The sequence below is a fragment of the Rhinoderma darwinii genome, chromosome 1, assembly GCF_050947455.1.
Source record: "Rhinoderma darwinii isolate aRhiDar2 chromosome 1, aRhiDar2.hap1, whole genome shotgun sequence".
NCBI classification, from domain to species: domain Eukaryota; kingdom Metazoa; phylum Chordata; class Amphibia; order Anura; family Rhinodermatidae; genus Rhinoderma; species Rhinoderma darwinii.
In genome coordinates, this window is record NC_134687.1 from 462541086 (window position 1) to 462563236 (window position 22151).

The 22151-nt window shown below is 42.2% G+C and overlaps 1 protein-coding gene across 3 annotated transcripts in view; it reads right to left on the reverse strand.

The window, feature by feature from the left end:
• The window catches only part of SFSWAP (splicing factor SWAP), a 140207-nt gene that overhangs the window by 96549 nt on the left and 21507 nt on the right, over window positions 1-22151 (reverse strand). For all 3 annotated transcript variants that reach the window (XM_075833096.1, XM_075833115.1, XM_075833107.1), the window contains 4 exons: window positions 12094-12307; window positions 9316-9447; window positions 7933-8026; window positions 174-333 (listed from right to left, as the gene is read on the reverse strand). In XM_075833096.1, coding sequence (XP_075689211.1) covers window positions 174-333; window positions 7933-8026; window positions 9316-9447; window positions 12094-12307 — 600 coding nt within the window. The remainder of the gene's footprint in view (window positions 1-173; window positions 334-7932; window positions 8027-9315; window positions 9448-12093; window positions 12308-22151) is intronic.

The following is a 22151-nucleotide window of genomic DNA, read 5'->3' on the forward strand; positions in this document are numbered from 1 at the left end:
CCCCTCCTTCCCTGCTAACTATTGCCCATGTTTCTAACCTTCCCTATGGATCCAAACTTCTGGACCATCTGATTCTAGACGTTCACTATCCCCAAACATATTATAAAGTTTCATCCATTTACATAGGAGAGAGCAAGTGGCGATTGTACATACAAAGCAGCATGTTAAAATACCTTTCATGAGCTTCCCATCATTAATAAGCTTACTGCCAGCGTCGTCCGTTTTGGCATCACTGGCACCAAAATTGCTTTCATCATTTGTAGCCGTATTATCTGGTAAAACATTGTCGTTTGGGGATTGCGCAGACATAAAATTAGCTTCTGCCGTTGAAGACTGTTTTAAGAAAAGAAAAGAAGTTTCACGTAAACAACTCAATTAGTAAAACGTGCAGCATTCTAGAAAGAAAAAAAAAAAAAAAAAACAATGAATAGAACAGTTGAAACAAAAAACGTCAACTGAACTATATAAACCGATCAGCCATGACATTAAAACCACACACAGAATATTGAGAACGTTCCCCTCGTGCAGCAAAAACCGCTCTGACCCGTCGAGCAATGGACTTCACAAGAAATAAAGGTGTCCTGCGGTATCTGGCAGCAAGAAGCTAGCAGCAGATACTTTAAGTCCTGTAAGTTGCGAGCTAAAGCTTCTATAGATAGTACTTGTTTTTCCCCAGGTGCTCAATCAGATTAATATCTGGGGAATTTGGTGGCCAAGTCAACACCTTGAACTCTAATGTTCCTCAAATCATTCCTGAACAGTATTTTCAGCATTGCCGGGAGCATTATCCTACTGAAAGAGGCCACGGTCATTCGGGAATACTGTTACCATGAAGGGGTGTACTTAGTCTGCAACACTGTGCAGGTAGGTGGTACTTTTTAGAGTATCATCAATATGTATGCCAGGCCCCAATATTCCCCAGAAAACATTGCATAGAGAACACTACCTCCGCTGGTTTGCCTACTTAGAACAGCGCATCCTTGTGACATCTCTTCCCCAGGTAAGAAATATACCCACACCCGGCCATCCACAATGTAAACGAAAATATGATTCATCAGACCAGGCCATAGTCTTCCATTGCCCAATGGTTCAATTCGGATGCCCATTGTATGGGCTTTTGATAGTGGACAGGGATCAGCGCAGACCAGGCTGCAGCTACAAAGCGTGTTCTGCCACCTTTCTATCATGGCCAGCAGTACATTTTTAAGCACTATTTGCTACAGTAGCTACTTTGTAGGATCGGACCAGACAGACTAGCCTTTGCTCCCCAAGCACATCAATCAGCCTTGGGCGCTTATGATCCCGTAGCTGGTTCACCGGTTGTTCTTCCTTGGACAACTTTTGGTAGGCACTAACCACTGCATTCCAGGAACACCCCACAAGATCTGCCATTTTAGAAACACTCTGACCCAATCCTCTAGCCATCACAATTTGGCCTGTCAAAATGGCATGCGTAAGGATCTGAGCAATTCTCATTTAGGCAATGCATTATAAAAATGCGGGAAATCTGATCACCCATGAGATAGACAACTTACAATTCACCTTGTTACAGGTCATAGCAGGTACAGGCAGTAGTAATAAATAATGGGTAGATTTTATTTTTTTTGATTACGTGTTATAGACTTAGTAGACTTTAGGCAAATTTAACAAATTTTCATATTATAAAGATAAATCCGACACCCTAAAATCAATTGTCCTCCGCTCTATATACGCTGGTCCTTTACTGCAATTGTGCAGTGAGGAGGAACGGCAGGGGGGTTCAGGGTATTTGTTCAAGTGACCTGTGGGGGTCAGACATTTACCTGTGGATAGGTGACAAATGTTGATCTTGAACAAACCCCCCTTCAACAGATGCCGGATACGTCACCCATAGGCTCACGTGTAAGAAGGAAAAAAATATTTTTTTTTATACCAAACAAAAATCCCACCGAAAAAAGGTATGTCGTCAACATACTTAAGCCCGAACGACACCAAAGGACACTTTTGGCCTCTGTCAAGCTAACAGAGCCCTATGGATACGTTTAGCACGTAGGTCAGGAGCTTCTTGGGGTACACATTAAATAAATGGCAAAAACGTTGTGAATTGTGCCTAACAGAGCAAGCGGTCCCAACATGAAAATGAGACGACAACTACAACTTGTCTCGCAAACAAACAAGCCCCCATACTCCGCTCCATTAATGAAGGTGAGAGAGGAGAGAAAAAAACAAAAAAAACATGACTCAGAATAGGACGACACAAAACTAGATTTTTTTTCTTTAAGAAAAGTGTTCCGATTGTGTTACAGTAGTAGAACCCAAGAAAATTATAAATTTGGTACCTCCGTAATCGTACTACTGAACTGCAGAATAAAGCAGTGAACGCCATATTAAAAATTAGAAACAATACCAGAATTGCTGTTTTTTGATCACCTTGACTCACAAAAAAACATGGATTAAGAAATGCTCCAAAAATCACACGTACCCCAAAATGGTACCAATAGAAACTACATCTTGATGCACAAATAAAAATCCCCTTTACGGCTACATCTATGAAAAAATACAAAAGTTATGGCTCTCGGAATATGGCGACACAAATATCCAGGATCATGGGTAGCGTACCCCTCTGAATTTCTTATGGCATCATTCATGTTTAACCCCTTCCCAAAAATTGACGGGTCTGGCAAGGTCGGCATAACAAGCAGCTCCCACAATCAGACCCGTCATGAAGATGAAGCGGGCACAGGACCTGTGCGCGCTTCATCTTCAGAAGGTGTCAACTTTATATTACAGCGGACATCCCACTGCAACGGCGGCGATGGCAGTTACCACCAATCACCGCCGTTTAACCCCTTCAATAGAGCAGTCAATGGCGTCCACCGCATAGAAGTTGTTGACAGAGGGAGGGGGCAATCTCTGTATCCCACCGCCCCCGCACGAGAGATCGCGTGTTGCGATGGCAACCAGGAAGCCTAGCAACGGCTTCCTGGTGGCCAGGTACGGAAGCCTATTAGGTCCTGCCCAAGGTACTGCGCCCAAACAAAAGTTAAGAAAAATCACGTTTTAAGTAAAAAAAAAAAACATAAAATCGCTGTTTCCCTGATGAAGTCTTTGTCCTTTTTCAAATGATAAAACTATACATAAAAAATAAAATCGGTATTGCCACGTTCGGAATGGCCTAAACGATAAAAATATCACATTATTTTTACCGCATGGTGAGCACTGCAAAAAAAGAAAGTCATTTTTTTTCTAGAATCTTTTTTTAGTCACCTTGTCTGAGAAAAAATGTAATAAAAAGTGATCAAAAAGTCGCAAGTACCCCAAAATGGTACCCACAAAAACTACAGTTCATCACGCAAAAAAACAAGCTCACCTACAGCGATATCAACTGAAAAATAGAAAAGTTATGGCTGTCAGAAAATGGCGACACTAAAACATAAATTTATTTTTTTATTAGAAAAGAGTATTTTTATTGTGGAAAAGTAGTAAACACATTGCTAGAATTGCATGTACACCAAAAATGGAACCAATAAAAACTACAGCTCGTTCTACAAAAAACAAGCCCTCACACAGCTCCGTCAACGGAAAAATAACACGTAATAAGGCGAAATTCTCACCAACATGTGCGTTTTGCGCACACAAAAAAATGCAGCGTTTTGCGCACGTTGCAGTTCCTTGTGTCAGTGAATGGTGCATGGCTGCGTGATTTTCCCGCATATGCCATCCTTATGACACGCCATTTCTTTTATCTCCTTAATTTAACTGTAGCGTGAATGACGCGCGAAACCCGGAAGTGCTTCCGTATGCTGTGCGCGATTTTCACGCACCCATTGACTTCAATGGTTGCGTGATGCTCGAAAAACGCCCAAGTATAGGACATGTCATGAGTTTTACGCAGCGGACACACGCTGCGTGAAAACCACGGAATGTCTGAACGTCCCCATTCACTAACATAGGTCGGTGCGACGCGCATGATTTTCACGCGCCTCGCACGGACCTATGTTGGTCTATGGGGCCGTGCAGACTGTCCGTGAGTTTCACGCAGCGTGTGTCCGCTGCGTAAAACTCACGACATGTCCTATATTTGTGCGTTGTTCGCACGTGCTTTTCGGTTTACAGACATACAAACAGAGTGTCATAATGACGGCGGCTGTGCGAAAATCGTGCAGCCGCGCATCATATGCTGCTGACACACGGAACTGTTAAGTACCATTTGCGCGCGCAAAATGCACACGCTCGTGTAAATCCGGCCTAAGAGTATTAAACTGTATTATCGGTAATTGAAAGTGTATACAAGAGCATCATAGTCCAATTCCCAGACACGAACGTGCACACAATATTTTTCAATACTTTCTAAAACGACCATGAAATCAGGTTGCCGTCTAAACCACTCAATTGTTTGCAATATCACAGAAATAAAAATGTTCACTTTATCACCAGACAAAGAAAGTCCAGGACAATTTAACTAGTCAGCCTTGCATCCCATTAGACTCTTCTCATTCAAGGCCCTTTTACACTAGGCGATTATCTGGCAGACTAGTGTTCATATAACGCTCGTTGCCAATAATTGTCCTGTGTAAACAAAGCAGCGATCAGTAGATGAACGTGCAAACGCCCGATCATCTGCTGGCCGTATTGTTTTAAAAAAAGTTAAATATAGTTGTCGGCAGCACATCGCCCTGTGTAAACAGGGAGACGCGCTGCAGACATGATAATATAAGGGGACGAGCGTTCGGATACGGAGTAACGACCGCTTGTCCCCATCCATAGCTCCGTGTGACAGGAGCAAACAAGGGCTGATCGATGTCTCGTTGATCGGCGTTCGCTGCACCGGCCTATTGTCGGCCGGTGTAAAAGGCCTTTAACCCCTTAATGACCGGGCCATTTTGCACGTTAATGACCAAGGATTATTTTTTGTTTTTTCACGGTCGCATTCCAAGAGTCGTAACTTTTTTTTTATTCCGTCGTCATAGCCGTATAAGGGCTTGTTTTTTGCGGGACGAGTTGTATTTTGTAATTGTACCCTTTTTAGATGCTTATAATATATTGATTAACTTTTATTAACTTTATTTTAGGAGAGAATTGAAAATAAGCAGCTATTCCAGCATTAATTTTCACGTTATAAATAGACGCCGTTTACTATGCAGCGTAAATAACATGTTAACTTTATTCTATGGGTCGGCACGATTACGGGGATACCAAATATGTAAAGGTTTTATATGTTTTTTCTACGTTTGCACAATAAAAACCCTTTTAGAAAAAAAATACTTGTTTTTGCATCGCCGCGTTCCAAGAGGCGTAACGGTTTTATTTTTCCGTCGATGTGGCCATATGTGGGCTTGACTAGTTTTATTTGATTTTGACTGTAATTATTATTATTTTTTTTCAGCAAACTTTATTTAACTGATTGACATTTTTTTTTTTTTTTTTTAAGTCCCACCAGGGGACTTCACTATGCGATCTGTTGATAGCATATATAATGCTTTGGTATACCAAAGCATTATTGCCTGTCAGTGTAAAACTGACAGGCAACCTGTTAGGTCATGCCTCTGGCATCGCCTAACAGGCAGATGCTGAAGACAGACCTGGGGGTCTTTGTTAGACCCCCGGCTGTCATGGAAACCCGACGGCGACCCGCGATTTGTTTGCGGGGGCGCCGATCGGGTGACAGAGGGAGCTCCCCCCTCTGTCAAACACATGAAATGCCGCTGTCACTATTGACAGCGACATTTAATGGGTTAAACTGCCGGAATCGGCGAGCGCTTCGATTCCGGCAGTTGCAGCAGGAGCCAGGCTGTGTAGAACAGCCGTGCTCCTGCCGCTGATCGCGTGGGTACACTGTCAGTACCCGCGCGATCACAGGACGGATATATCCGTCCTCCTGTGTGAACTAGCAGCTGCTGAGGACGGATATATCCGTCCTTCGGCGTTAAGGAGTTAATCTTCGTCAACTGTCCTGTAAACAAAGTACAGCAGACATTTTTAAAGGGTTGCAAAAACATTTCCAGCCTTTTAACAAAAAGTATGACAATGTACCTTTCAGGCAAAATCGCAAACTAAATGCAAAAGTAGACTGGATTACCAATTATTTGCTGTATTTATTTTGCCCTTTATGAGTTTAAGGGTATGTTCACAAGGCTTTTCGGGCTGTAAAGGAACATAGGGCTGAATATACGGAAGCTGAACGCCTCGAAACATCTGTCCATTGATTTCAATGGGGAAGAACTTCATTTTGTTCGGATAGGGCATTTTTTACGCGGCCACTTGAAAAAAACGACACGTAAAAAAAACACCCCATAAAAAGAAGTGCATGTCACTTCTTGAGCCGTTTATCATTGTGTCAATAGAAAAACCGCCGGAAAAAATGCTCGATGCCTAACGAGACTATCAGATTATAAGTGTCCTATCTCATACATAATGTGATTGGCGCTGTAATGTAGATAAGTGGTTTTTATTTTGAAAAACTATCATTTTTGATCAATTTTAGATTTATGCTAATTTAGTTTCTTAATGCCCAACTGGGTGGGTTTTTACTTTTGACCAAGTGGGCGTTGTAAAGAGGAGTATATGACACGGACCAAAAGTAAAAACACGCCCAGTTGGGCATGAAGAAACTAAATTAGCATAAATCTAAAATTGCTCATAACTTGCTAAAAAATTATCGCTTTTCAAAATAAAAGCCACTGTTGTTATCTACATTCCAGCGCCGATCAGATTATGTAGGAGAGAGGGCACTTATAATCTGGTGACTGAGAATCTTTAAAAAAAACAGATGAAAGTCCGAGGCGGTTTTCCCTTGAAGACCGCTCCGTATTTTACAGCCGTTTTTTGTTTAGCATTTGAACATATCCTTCTGGTTTGATGGCCACATGCAAAAATCTGAATAGACTGGACAAGAAAAACAGACTCATACGAAGGTTTTACCCACCAGCTCCTGAAAGTCACTGATAAACGGTAATGTTAACTGACCTACATAGGGAGTCAAAATGTAACCTGGAAGTGTACATGCAGAAAGTTTACTGCGGATATGTTCAATCAGTCTGAAAAACCACAGAAGTACCGCTGCATCGCCCATTACACATCAATTTCTCAGATACTTCAGTGAAATGCTCAATGCGTAGAGTATTCTGTCAGCCCCGATGTATATAGTCAATGGTATTCACGATTCAATAAATGAGGGGGGGGGGGGGGGGGGGGGGGAGAATGAAAAAAATACACAAGACTTCGTTCACATCTGCGTCAGAGTCCCGTTCTGACGTTCCATCTGAGCTTACCGTCAGAACGGGACCGACTGAAGCGAACTATGGTTTCCGTTTGCATCACCATTGATTTCAATGGTGACGGATCCGGTGCCAATGGTTTGCCTCAGTTGTGCAAGGGTTCGGTCCCTTTGACGGAATCAATATCGTAGTCTACTAAGCCTATAGGTCAATAAGTATTCTTCGTGTTTATATATCATGTCAACTATGGTTTAATATTTAGGAACTAGTTAGTCTAGGACACAGAGTCCCTCATGAGCATATACATCATACTTTTCTTTTTTTGTAAAACAAATCACACGATCGGCAGATTAAAAAAAAACTATTTATATGTTCCCTACCATTTGCTTAGGTTAGCATGAATGGGTTAAACATGGTGTTTGAGAAATATGTACGCAAGTATAATATAACTCAAAGTACTGTATGCCATTCTGCACAAAGTGAGGTTGCAAAAGGTCTCTTTAGGTGGCAAATTTAAATGAATATCAATTCTGGAAATTAAACTAAACGATCTGTTGCATAAAATGACTAAGCATAGCCAATGTAGAAGTAAAAGATGCGGATTTCACATAACCTCAAATTGCATAGTAGGGCGATTTTACAAAGAGGCTTCAGTAAAAGATACAATTCACAGATGGTTGTTACATGAGACAGTTCTGTTATTAATTAAATGTATTTCATGTTCAGCTCTCCATACCTGAGGAATGAGAGTGCCTTCTTTTTGCATGAAAAAGTGCTTCTTAAATTCATAGTAAGGATTATACTGATGCCAAGGCTGCAGAAATTCAAACCTAACAAAAAAAAACAAAAAAAACAAAACACTGTTAAAATACATCCATTAGGGTACGTTCACCGGTTTTTTGATTGGCAGAAAACTCTGCATCACGCTTCCTTCAGGAATTTTGAAGCAGATTTTGCCCTGCCTGCAGTGTATGCAACATTATCGGGCGCAGCCATTGAGTGCTGGGGGCAAAAAAAAACGCACCAAAAACGCTTTCTCTACCTCCCATTGATTTCAAATGGGAAGTCAGACAGAAATGCGAGAAAAAAAAAACTGCATGTTGCTTTTTTTTTATCCGCTCGCGGGGAAAAACCGCCTCCGCCTCCCATAGCAATCAATAGGAGGAGATTTCGGCTGTTATTCGGCGCGGTTTCCAGGTCAAAAACCATGCCAAAAAAAAACACTGAACTAGCCCTAAGGCCCCATGCACACGACCGTATTTTTATCTATAACGAAATACTGTCCGTAAATACGGATCCGTAGGCATCCGTATATACGGTCCATACTGCATCAAGGATGCAAATGGTTATCAGCATGTTGCATAGCAACACTTGCGTAAACACGGACCGTCCGTATTTATGGAAGCTCCCATAGACTTCTATGGGAGAGTCCTTGCCGTAATTACTGACAAGAATAGGACAGGTTCTATAATTTTTTCAGCACGGACACCCATCAGTAAAAATACTGAACGGGGTCCGTGGCCAATGGAAATTAATGTGTCCATAATTACTGCCAGTAATTACTGTCCGTAATTACTGATGAAAAATACATTAATGTGCATGAAGCCCTACTCTGTGTTTTAAAGAGGCTCTGCCACCACATTATAAGTACCACACAAACTTTACCGAAGTGTCGGGATTGTGAATAGACATCCCGTCCTGGCTGGAAGCGATGTCTATTCACCGTCAAGACACTTCAGTAACGTTAATGTGAGTGACAGCACATAGGATCACTATGCGCTGATTACATGAATGGAGAAAAGTGTATGACGCTGATTGGTCAGCGTCATACACTCTTCTTTACAACGCCGAGTTGATCAAAAAGTAAAAAAACGCCCAGTTGTCCATTAAGAAAGTAATTAGCATAATGCTAAAATCGCTTATTACTTAGTGAAAATAGATTGTTTTCCTAAATAAAAAAAAACACTTGTCATCTACATTACAGCGCCGATCACATTATGTAGGAGATAGGCCACTTATAATCTGGTGACAGAGCCTCTTTAAGACAACAAAGAAGATTTAGCAAAGCTCCACACAATCTCCAATGTCAAACAAAATCCCATCAGAAGACAGTACTAACCTTGCATCATTCTTCGCTCGTACACTGGTTTCAAACTTAAGTCCATTCCGAGCCACATACTGTGCTAGTTTATCGATGACAGGCTGAATATCAGGTGGCGGAGGAATAATGGCAACCACTGGGGCCAATGTGCTAAAATAAAACAAAGTTGAAATGGGTTCTCAGAACATAAAGGCAACACAGAGAATTTGGCTTCAATAATACACGCATTGTATGCAAATGAGAAGACAAGTGTCCTCTGGGCGTTCCTTAACCAGAAAAGTGTCCTAAGTCTTCAGCTGTAAACACTCCCAAACCGCTCTCCTCTGCTCTTGATTGACATCTCTATTGATCGCCAGCATCATCCGTCGCTCTATCCAGGAGACCGGTAGAGATGTCAATCAAGAGCAGAGGAGTTTGGGAGGGTTTACAGCAGAAAACTCAAGGCACTTCCATGGTTAAAACTCCCAACTGACACTTGACTTCTCATTTGCATAAGACGCGTGAGTGATTAAAACTCTGAAACGCTAGCAGTATGATTGGCAAAATGGGGATGTTTTAACTGGTTTCCATGTCACATATTTAGCGGTGATGGCAGTTTGGGGGATGGCTCAAAACCTCAGACAGATTCCCTTTAACTTCGCACAGCCTCCCATGCGTTCTTTGGGGGAAACATTTTTTACAGGTCTGTTTGGCTGCCGGATTGTCTTCATGCTCCGGAAACAAACAGCGCGGGTAAAATCTTCTTATGTCCAGTCTGATCCTTCCTTTTCTAGGTTTAGCATTCATCTCGGCTTGAAAACCACACTCAAATATGAGGGGGTATAACCACAATAGAATATGGCCAGTAACTGCATCATTTTAATTCCTAATATCACTGTCCATATCTGGACACTAACATCAAGAGCTTCTTTGGTCACATTGCTTCAAATAGTGCTCTGACCGGAGGGAGGGGGAGGGGGGGTCAGGGTCGACGTTTATCACTGTAAGCCTATACAGTGGGATAAGTTGCAGCCTTCCTATGGAGGTAAAGACAAGATGTAAAGGGGGCCAGCAAGATAGAGAAAAAAAAACGACTACAGAATACTTTAATAAAGCGAAAGCATTCATTGCAAAAACTAATCAAAACGTTAGAGAGTGTGCACAATGGCAGAGAAGGATCTGTTCTAAGTATTTGCTACAGAATAAAACTTCACTATCTGTACTAGGCAGGTCAGCAGAAAAAAGTAGTATTAAATCATAATAACCTACTATATGTGCTACCAAATGGAAAATCTTAATTTAAAAAAAAGGTGGAAAAATAGGAAATGTAATAACCCAGAATAGACCGCAAGCTTCAAAAACGACAAACTACAAAGAAAAAAACCTCACTGTGCCTGCATAGCAGAGGGCACTAAAGTCTGATTACTTCGATCAAGTAGCAGTCTCCTAATAGAATACTTGCAGATCTACTATACATAGTTATATATAAAAATGCAGGTAGTATTGATTGGGGTATATGTTATAAGGAGATAAAGATGAAGAGTGAGTTCACACATAGCGCAAAAACCGTAGATTGCGTTGCGGAAAATCCACAAGATAATACAGTAGCAGCAGAGTGGATGAGATAAGAACAAATCTCATCCACACGCGGCGTAAATGATGAGCAGGAAAAACACAGACATTGACCTGCCATGCGGTCTTTAATCCGCAGCATGTCAATTGTATTTGCATAATCACTGCTCTTTTGTTGCGGGTTTTCCCTATTGAATTCAATGGGGAGGTAAAACGCGCAACAATGAAATTTTGCAATTTTTGCGGCGGAAAAGCTGCAATTTTGCCGAAAAAAAAAAAAAAAAAAAAAAAAAAAAACACCGCTCAGAAAATAAAATAAAATTAAAAAAAATCTTCATCCAGGCCGGCCTTCTAGGACGACGTTTCATCCCATGTGACCTCTGCATCCAATCCGGCCAAAAAACTGCACCACAATTTGGTGCGTTTTTCAGGCAGAATTCCCTGTGGAGCCCAAGGCGGATACGTGACTTGCTTTTACGCAGCTTATCCAACCTGTGTGACCATAGCCCAAGACAGGTGGGAAATGGAAGAATGTCTGCATATTGGGCAGGATTTTGGTTTCTGTAACTCAGTTTTCAGTGTTTCCAAAGGACAACACTTCTACCAGAGTTTAAGGGTGGTTGGTGCTATCTGTCCATCCTGAGGACTCCAAATCACTATGTGCAACACTATACAGCCACATAAAATATTGGTAGCTAGAATGCGAATTCCACAGCATATACTGATAAAAATACTGAGCTACAGGAAAGCAAAGCAGAGGTATCGTCAGCAAACTACTTGAGATGCGTCGCCGCTACTGGGCAGGCAACTTCTACCTTTAACTAAAGTAAGCTAAGGCAATGTATGAAAAGAATATATTTAAAAGGAAACAAATTAAAGGAGGACTAGAAAATATATAAGCTTTTGGTAACTGAAGAATGAAAGTGGAGTTTTTATTTTACATGTTCTTAAAGGGCTTTAAAATCAGGGACGTAGGACTTCTTTACATTTTAGGTCTAGCTAAGTGAAAATGACAGCTTTTCAAGACACATCTAGGTTACTAGTAAGGCCACCCTTTCACATCACATTTTTACCTGCCATCAGAGGTATACATCAAGAGAACTCCCAACCCAATAGCGCTGGCGGAAGGCCGCTACATATCCCACTGTATAGGCATCAAAAGTAGGAGAGCGCAAACTAATGAGAAATACATTCAAACCAACTATCGGTAGTAAACCAAACCATTCAGCAGTGGCCTGTGTTTACCTTGCTGCAGACATTTCCCGGACTAATGTGTTGGTTTCACCATAGTTTAGAGATGGTGAGATGTTGGATTGTGGAGTAGTTGCAATTTGTGCACAGTCATCGGCTGGCAATGAGTTGTAGCCAGTATTAGGATCCATTTCTGGTGGTGGAGGTGCAAGACAGTATGTCCCATCTGGCAACATGTAATAATTGTAATATGTAGACGTCACAGAAGCTATTAAAAAGAAAAAAGGCAAGGTGATCAGTTAACCAAAAAAAACTTTTAATTATCAGATAGAGAGATTTTGATCAAATTGTGTGAGCCCACCCGCCACGACAAGGCACCCTCTATAAGGTGGGTCTATAACGCTGCTCGTACACACAGAATATGCTGTTCAAACTTGTGTTTATGTAATTCATATATGTGGGGTTAGGGACTGCCTCCATTTTTTGATCTTGCACTCCACCCATTCTGCCCTGGGGGATTTTAATTAGTTTAATGCTGGTCCCTACCATCCCCAGATAGATGTAGGTTTAGTCACAGTTCTGGGTGTATGACAACGCTGATGTGAACAGTTATAAACATGAGGCGAAAAAGGAGCTAAACAGCCAAATATAGTAGAATTACATATGTGTATTTATGTGCAAAATAAAAGTAACATGTTAAAAGTTACGAAAGGACAGAGAGACTCTGTAGTTCCAGTAAAGAACAACAAGAAAGGCTCCCGTTTCACGTATCATGGGTAAGACCATCTCTGGATAGAGGGGTTGGGGCTGATTGACCAGTTCGTGGACTTAGTTACCAGTGATTCATCTTTATCCCTAATCCGGTTTATTTTATATATAGGTTGTATTATGTTAGGGTATAACTATTCACTCATATCACTTGGCATCTTGCCCATACCCCAAACTCTGCATCTGGAGTGTTTGTAACTCTCCCCTGGACCACTATTGGGAGCCTTTCTTGTTGTGCTTTACTGGAACTAGAGTCTCTGTCCTTTTGTAACTTTTAACATGTTATGTGTATTTATGTGCAAAATAAAAAGTATGTAATTCTACTATATTTGGCTGTTTAGCTCCTTTTTCTCCTCCTGTTTATATATGAATCTATAGGAGTTGCCTTTTTCTTGTATTTAGGGAGGATGCTTTATTTGCATAGCACCTAGCCCTTCAACTCAATTGCTATATGAGCTTTCTTGTGTGTATAATGCTGATGTGAACAGGCCCTAAGGCTGTGTTCACATCAGCGTTGCTTTCAGTTGAGGGATTCCGTCAGAGCTTTCCGTGTGTGGGGGGGACACCTCAAAGGAAAGGCAAACGGAAACCTTCTGTTTGCATCACCATTGAGCTCAATGGTGACGGAAACTTTGCTAATGTGAAAGGGTTCCGTTGTTTTGATAGAATAGCGCAGTCGTTCACTATAAGAGAGCTGTTTTCCCCTGTTTACAGTGGGGGAAAAAAATGGTGCAAGAGAAGAAAAAAAATAAAGTCTCTCACAGGTCTTGTCTGACCTTTGAGGTACAGACCATAATAAAAAAAAAAGGTAAATAAAGTGCTAAAAAAAATAAATAAATATATATATATATATATATATATATATATATATATATATATATATAAAATATTTTTTGTTTACACAAAACACCCACCCAAAATAGAAGTTTCCCCCTGCCAATCATTGTTATAACGCTAGCCCTGACCCATTTTTCCAAAAACAGACACGTAATATATAAATTTACGGTAGACAATGACGACTGCGCTACTGGTTCCGTGAAGAACTAGGGAACCCTGTCAAAACTGACAAACGGAAACCATTTGCAATGTTTCCGTCACCATTGAGATCAAAGGCGAGGGAAACGTAAGCTAAAGTTTGAGTTTGCCTTTCTGTTGAGGGGTTAACCCGATGAAAACCGCCAACAGAACCTCTCAACGGAAGGGCAACGCTGATGTGAACAGGCCCTTAGTGATGGTCAGAAATACTGAAACGGATTTCAAGAATAGTGTACTAGTAATCTACATTTTCCTAAGCCAAAGATGTGGTAGCATTATATTTTCCTTCTTACTGGGAAAGCTGAATCATTTGCTGCTAATGTCACTAACATGAGCAAAAGGTTACTTCTACAAGCCATTACCAGCTCAAGCTTTTTAGATAAAAGTGCATCTGGGAAGAAATGGTTGCGAGGTGTAAATAAAATACTACTTTCATTACATGACTGTTGTGGCAGTATAAACACTAATTTTACAGAGTGTGTCATATTAGGCAGCGCAGGAGAAAATAATCTAATATGCCCTTGCAGGTTACAGCTGAGTTGAACAGCAAATCTGAGGATGTATATACATTTGCACTGAAAACGGCTGGGGGAAAAGACATTTGATACTCCTCTCGCTAGGAAGACATCAAGACATGAGTTGCCGGCTAGCTTTAGGCCTCATTCACACGGCAGGGTTTCCCGGCCGGGTGCCGGCCGTTCATAAATCGGCCGGCACCCGGCTGCATTAGGAATGATAGACCCCTAATGGGGCTATTCACACGACCGATTTTTTGACGGCCGGGAAATCCGGCCGTCAAAAAATAGGACATGCTCTATCTTCGCCCGGGCGCCCGGCTCCCATAGAAGTCTATGGGGCCGGGTATTACACGGCCATCACCGGAATGTGTTCCGAGTGATGGCCGGGTTTCCCGGCGCTTGCGCTCTATCTCCTCCTCCTCACAGCGCAGAGAGCATGTGAGGAGGAGGAGTTGATGCCATTCTGACGAATGGCATCGCTGTACACTGTGTTGCAGGGCCGGGGTGTACAGCAGGTGGAGGGAGCGCTGCGCTGGCTCCCTTCCCCTGCTTGTTAAAGCACCCTGGCTCGGCGACACCTTCGATGGCGCCACTAGTAGCAGCAGCTGCTGCTGCTGCAGCTGCTACTACTGTAGCGACGCCACTATAGCAGAGCGTGGAGGTATCTCCCCGCTCTGCTATGTGCTAGCTCCATTTTAGCTCCTTGAAGGAGCGGAATCCCCGTGTTTTCGGGGATTCCGCTCCTGGACAGAGCGCTTGATGTCTCTGTCCATATCTGGGCAGTGACATCAGGGGAAACTCCTGAAGCGGAATCCCCTAACACACGGGGATTCCGCTCCTTCAAGGAGCTAAAGTGCGGCTAGCACATAGAGCAGGGAGATACCTCCCCGCTCTGCTATAGTGGCGTCGCTACAGTAGTAGCAGCAGCAGCTGCTAGCGGCGCCATCAAAGGTGTCGCCGGGCCAGGGCGCTTTTAAAACAAGCAGGAGAAGGGAGCCAGCGCAGCGCTCCCTCCACCTGCTGTACACCCCGGCCCTGCCACACCGTGTACAGCGATGCCATTCATCAGAATGGCATCAACTCCTCCTCCTCACATGCACTCTGCGCTGTGAGGAGGAGATAGAGCGCAAGAGCCGGAAAACCCGGCCGTCACTCGGGACACATCCCGGTGATGGCCGGGTATTACCCGGCCTCATAGACTTCTATGGGAGCCGGGCGGCCGGGTACCCGGCCGAAAATAGAGCATGTCCTATTTTTTGACGGGCGGTTTTCCCGGCCGTCAAAAAAAATCGGTCGTGTGAATAGCCCCATTAGGGGTCTATTATTCCTAATGCAGCCGGGTGCCGGCCGATTTATGAACGGCCGGGAAACCCTGCCGTGTGAATGAGGCCTTAAAGTAACATTTAAATAAACCCATAACAATTAAAGAAGCACTCCAGGAATTGTTTTTTTAGCTCACCAGCAATATTTTAGCAGTGTAACTTTTTTTTTTCCCAGCTTCGGGCCTGTTCACATCAGCGTTGGCTTTCCGTTCCGGGGTTCCGTCAGAGGTTTCCATCGGGTAAACCCCGCAACGGAAAGTCAAAACTGAAACCACAGCTTCCGTTTCAGTCACAATTGATATCAATGGTGACGGAAACATTGCTAATGGTTTCCGTTCATCTCCATTCCGTCAGGTTTCCGCATTGCCGACGGAATAAATAGCAGTCAACTGTCGAATACTACGCCCAGGAACACAACCTGCTAGGAGGGGTACAGGCAAGATATGGAGCCGTTAATCCAACCGAACCGGCACAAGGTGTCCAGAGTGATCTGGAGAGCTGTCACGTTGTCCTCCCTGGTAAGAGACTTTAATCAAAAGGTCATCAAGATATAGGGTGACCGATACGCCATCACCACTGACAGGATTTGTGTGACAACTCTCCGTGCCGTAGCCAGACCGATCGTAAGAGACATAAAATTGTTAATGGTGAGGCAGCACTGTAAAGGGCAGGAAGTGCAAATCTAAGCATGCAAATACACATCCTTCGTGTCCACTGAGAAAAGAAACTCCCCCTGTTCCATGGAAGCGATGACTGATCGGAGGAATTCCATTCAGAAATGGCCAACCTTGACTTCTGAATTGTGACGCCTGAGGTCGAGGATAGTCCGAATCGAGCAGTCCTTCTTTGGCACGACACAAAAGTTAGTTGGCTCGGGGCTCCGGAATAATGACTCCTTAAATAAACATAGAGTCAATTGCTCGAAAAAGGCGGCTGCCCTGGAGGTGAACTGAGGAACAGCGGACTGGAAGAAACGCTATGAGGGAAGATTGGTACAAATCGATATTGTTCCTGGAGGTTACCACTTCCTAAATTTAGGAATTCGAAATAAGGTAGAGATAGACGTCCTTGAAGAACAGCAGTTTGCCCCTTACCAGAGCCTGGGCGCACCTTCAGGCAGAGGTGAATTTACCAGCTCCGGCGGACTGAGGTCAGGGGTCACTAAGAGGGGCGATCCTTAATCGAAGATTTGGCTTTCTGGTCCTGTTGTTACCGCTGTCTCGAAGACAGTGTGTGGGAACCCACAAAAGGCTCGAAAACGAGGACCTGACTTCTTGGCAGGGGTGGGTCATCTGACACTGTTCTGCAGAAGTGGCGTGCGCTTACCACCAGTAGCCTCTGAGATGATTTGGTCCAGACGGGTCCCAAAGAGACAGGAACCTAAAAATGGAAGTGCTGTCAGGGACCGCTTGGAATAGGTATATGCAGACCAAGCTTTTAGCCTTGTCGTATTGCCGATAGCAAAGGTAGAGGCGGAAATTCGAGCCACCAGTCAGGCAGCGTCAAGGAAGCCTCGTATTAGAGAAGATGGAACAGAGCAACCAATTCCTACTAAGGGAGTCCCAGAGAGGAGGAAGCCAGGACTCTGCGTCAGTGTGCCCATTCAGTGGCAGTTCTGCCGACCCAGGCGGAGGCAAAAACAGGGAATAAAGACTGCCTTAATAAGCCCCTCAACAGGATTGGGGAGTTGGGAAGACCACTTGTCATCCGAATGCAAAGTTCAGGCACCTGTAGTGAGAAGAGGCCTAGAGCCGTTCCTACCTGGTTTCAGGAGTGCTTGCACTTGTCCGAAAGGCAAAAATAGCAGGGTGCAATCAGAAGATCCTGTGTCCCCAGCAGCATAGGTCGGAATCAAGGAGAGGGATCGGGGAAGCTAGGCCACGCCACTGCGGTCTGGGGGTGAGCGCTATTGGAGGAGAAGAAGAGGACCGCCCTCTGTAAACACCCACCCAAACAGCCGCAAAATGGCATTGCCAGCACTAACTGGCAGAAAATGGCGTGGTTATAAAGGAGGATTATATAATGAACTTAGGATTCTGTAAAACATAATAGGAAGCGACTGGTGGGCGAAACCCAGGGGACCCCAGGTAGTGTCAGCACTATACAAGCGAAGGTACGGGTGAGGGGGGTAGTTGTAACACATCCTATTTCATGCTCCATCTCCCAAACGACGACCAGCAGGATCACCTCCTCAGTGGTTTACCCTTTGTGAAGAGGAAACACTGGTGGGAGAGGTTGCAACAGGTGCTCCATCTATTCAGAGGCTGGGGGACAACAGTGCATTTTCTAGGACTACACTGTACACCTTCCGGGAGCCATAACAGGGAAACATACGTCGACCATGTTTCCCAGATGAAAGAGGGGGAAAAAAAAAAACAAGAAAAAAACAAAAGAAAAAAACAAAAACAAACGGTAGAACTGCTACAATAGCAGGAGCGTCTGCCTCCTACGGAAACTTAGCGAAGACTGAATAGCTTTGTGTCTGTGGGCAGGGTATATCCTGTAGAAGCGGCCACTTTCTCAATTCCTAGTGTCAAGCCTCCTAGTGGCAACAGCATATACCCAAGGTCTGTGTCCCACAATGTAACGAACGAGAAAGGGGCATTTAATAAGAACTTGTCAAAAACAGATAAGCCATTCAGAAATGGAGGCTTACATTTATTTATTTTTTGCAAAAATTTAGGTTTCTGAATATTAGCTAATGAGAAATTCACATGAAAACGCTTTACATTGCTTAGCAACAAGCATTGTGCAGCAGCAACGTTGTGTCTACCCTTGGAGACCACTGTGTTCACATTCTATAGCGATACGATTGGCGACGTCTATCACGGCCAAACTGCCTGTATAAATGCAGCAGTGGTGTGGCTCCATGTTGCACCGCTAATGTCACGTGTAAACCTATACAGAGGCGAGGGTCCAGCTGCAATAAATTGACAGATCTGCGCTAGCATTTGCACACATGTTCATGGTTTACAAGAGTAAAAGAAGGTCTAACAGCGCCTCGTATGTAATGTAAAAAAATAAATAAAACCAAAATGTACATTCCGTTTTTCAAAAGCTTTAAGTAATTATTACCCAAGAATCAGGTTTTACCCTTTATGTAGAGTTTGGAATGTATCAGTTGCTGTCAGTTTAGAATAATCTCGGCACAACAGTAAATGCCACAGACTATTTATGCGATATTAATTGGGATGAAGTGTATGGTCTAACAAAAAAAAGCTATTACAATAATGCAGATGTATAGTTGTGAAGTGTGTAGCCGTGTAAACATACACTAAATCTGCGCTATTACAGACACATCTGTATGACTTCTTTCAGCGCCGTGGCATAATCAACATAAAAGTCAAAGCAGCCGGCATGCAAACACAAATCAGATATCTGGGAAACGGACGTTTATTTTTTATCCTGGTGAAAAACTATTAGGAGGAAGCCGAAGACTACAAGCGTGACATTACTGCACGAATTAAAGGGATTAGGAGCGTGTGCTGCTCATGACCAAAACTGAAAGCCATTACAGCAAGCACGGAAAGCGTAAAAAAGGTATCTTTACCATTAGATCTATTCCAAAGCAAACTAAACTGTTGACCACTTGAAATGTTCTGACATTGACACTTTTGCATATTATAAAAAAATTACATTTGACTTTTTTTTTTTTTTAATGCTTCATTGAAACTAATTAACGTGATTTTAGGTATTCATTTTAGTATAAATGTACTTTTATGTATTGTTGATGTCCTATGTGGCAAACTGTTTGACTATTCTTCATTTCCCTTTTGTGATCAATAAAGTCCATCTTATTTTAAAAGAAAAAACTTGAATATCTGAGAAAAAACTACTTTCAATTTTTAATCAACATACATCATCCCTAGCACCTACGTAATGCAATGCTAAGCAGTGAGAGTCTGCAGTGGCAAAAGGCTAAAATCAAAATCTAGAAATAAAAAAAAAACTATTACGTTGGACTTACTGTGTAGGTCACAACAAACCAAAAATGGATGGTGGCACCAGTCAAATAAACATTTTTTTATTTCACTTTGAGCCAAATTGCAGTTAAATGGAAACTCAGGGATTACCTGAAGGTCGTATATGCTGCATAAAAGTACGAAGCGCATCGGACAAAGAACCCGCAGGGAACTCCGCCCAAAAAACCGCACCAAAATTGTAGTGCAGATTTTCGGCCGGAATCTCGGGTGCAAAAAACAGTAATGAAAAAAAATTGTTACCCCTTGGGCTTTGTCAGAGACGTGTCCCTGTTCTCAGTGCATAAAATAAGAAGCCATTTCCACCACAAAATTTGCTATTTGTTGCAGGTTTTAAGGTTTTATCCCCCCTCCCCCCTCATTGAACTCAATGGGGAAAACCCGCAACAAAAAGAGCAGCAATTACATGCTACGGATTTAAAAACCTGCACGTCAATTTCTGAACGTTTTTTGCAGCAGAATTTTTCTGCTATTGTAAATACTGTGGATTTTCCACACAGAACTCAGTTTCAAGAAATGCCGCAGAGTTTATGCTACGTGGGAACCCAGCTGGAATCCAACGCCAGTTAAAACTGAGCAGAAGGATTAGCTTTCTTCACATGATCAATACCCTTCAGCCAATGTCCCTCTTCCTTCCTTAGTATTACTTCACAACTGATAATGCAGAGTTTTAACCCCTTAATGACCAGCCTATTTTAAACCTTAGTGACCAAGCTATTTTTTATGTTTTTCCATCGTCGCATTCCAAGAGCTATAACTTTTATTTTTGTGTCGACATAGCTGTATAAGGTCTTGTTTTTTGCGGGACTAGTTGTAATTTTTAATAGTACCATTTTGGGGTACATATAAGTTATTGATTAACTTTTAATATCTTTTTTTTTGGGAGGAATAGAAAAAAAAAACAGAAATTTGAGGGATTAAACAGGTGAGATCGATATTGATATCGATCTCACCCGTTCGAGCAGGGATGTCCCCAGCCCTCAGCTACCTCTGGTAGCTGAGAGCAGGGAGATTTAACGGCTCCCTGCTCTGTTTATTAATTCTAATGCAGCGCCGTGACAAGGCGTATGCATCAGAATAAAGCCCATTAGTGGCCGCCGTGAAAAGACGTATTGGCGGTCACTAACGGGTTAACATCGTACCCAAATCTTAGGATGTAACATCTTTCAACAGACCAATATGTAACTTACTAATTTGTATCCAATAGACATTGACCTCTAAAATCTGTTTAAAAGGAAATCAACTTTGACTGACATGTTAGAACGTGCAGATCCAAGCTTAATATATAGTCACAAAATGCCATTTTCTGACTATGGCCCGTTAAAGGTTCAGAAAAACATGGACAGAAGCCTAAGTACACATATTTGGTATCACCGCGTTCCTAACGACCCAAACTATAAAACTTATTTTTCCCCGCACGGTGAATGCAAAAAAAGAAAAACTAAGCCATGATCACTTTTTATTCTAGATCTTGGGAAGGGTGGTGACCAAAAAAATAGCGAACAAAATAGTACCAATAAAAAGTAACACCCGTCACGCAAAAAACAAGCCCTCAAACAGCTTTTTTTTGACTGAAAAATAAAAAATATGGTTCTCAGAATATGGTGACAATATTTTTTTTATAAAAATGTGATTTTAGTGTGCAAACGCTGCAAAATCGATATAAAAAAACAAACAAAAAACAACTATATACATATGGCATTTCCGTAATCTTACCGACATGCAGAAGTAAAACGTAATTGATTGGGCACTGTGAACGCCGTAAGAAAGAGTTTAAAACAAAAAAAAAAAAAAAAAACATTGATTTTGTTGTCTTAATCACCTTAGCTCTAAAAAAAAAAAAAAATAATGTAAGTGATCAAGAAATTGTATGTACCATAAAATGGTACCAACAAAAGCTACGGCTCGTCCCGCCAAAAATAAGCCCAGACGCTGCTCAAATCGACCAAAAAATAAAAAAGGTAATGGCTGTCAGAATGTGGGGATACAAAACAATTATTTAATAAAGTCTGTAAAAGTAGTAAAATATAAAAATAAAAACTATATAAATTTTGTCTCACCATAATTGTAGTGAGACACAGAATAAAGTTAAGTTGTCGTTTTTACCGCACGGTGAAAGATGTAAAAACAAAACTCAAAAAAACAAATGGAGGAATCAGTTATTTCCAATTTCAGATGGCAAAGAATTTTATTTTCAGTTTCCCAGTACATTATATGGTATTTTAAATGGTGTCTATAGAACCTACAACTCCTCCCGCAAAAAAATGCCCTCACACCACTATTGATGGAAAAATAAAAAAGTTATGGCTCTTGGAAGGCAGCAAGTGAAAAACAATGAAAAAGCAAACCAGGATCAGTCCTGAAAGGGTTAATTAATTTCTAACAAAAAACCCATTTGTGACCACGTGGGGTATAGCTGTACTCGAGAAAAAGCATGTCAACATTTGTAAAGCAATCTCTCCCATTTCTTGTAAAAATTCTTTATTATA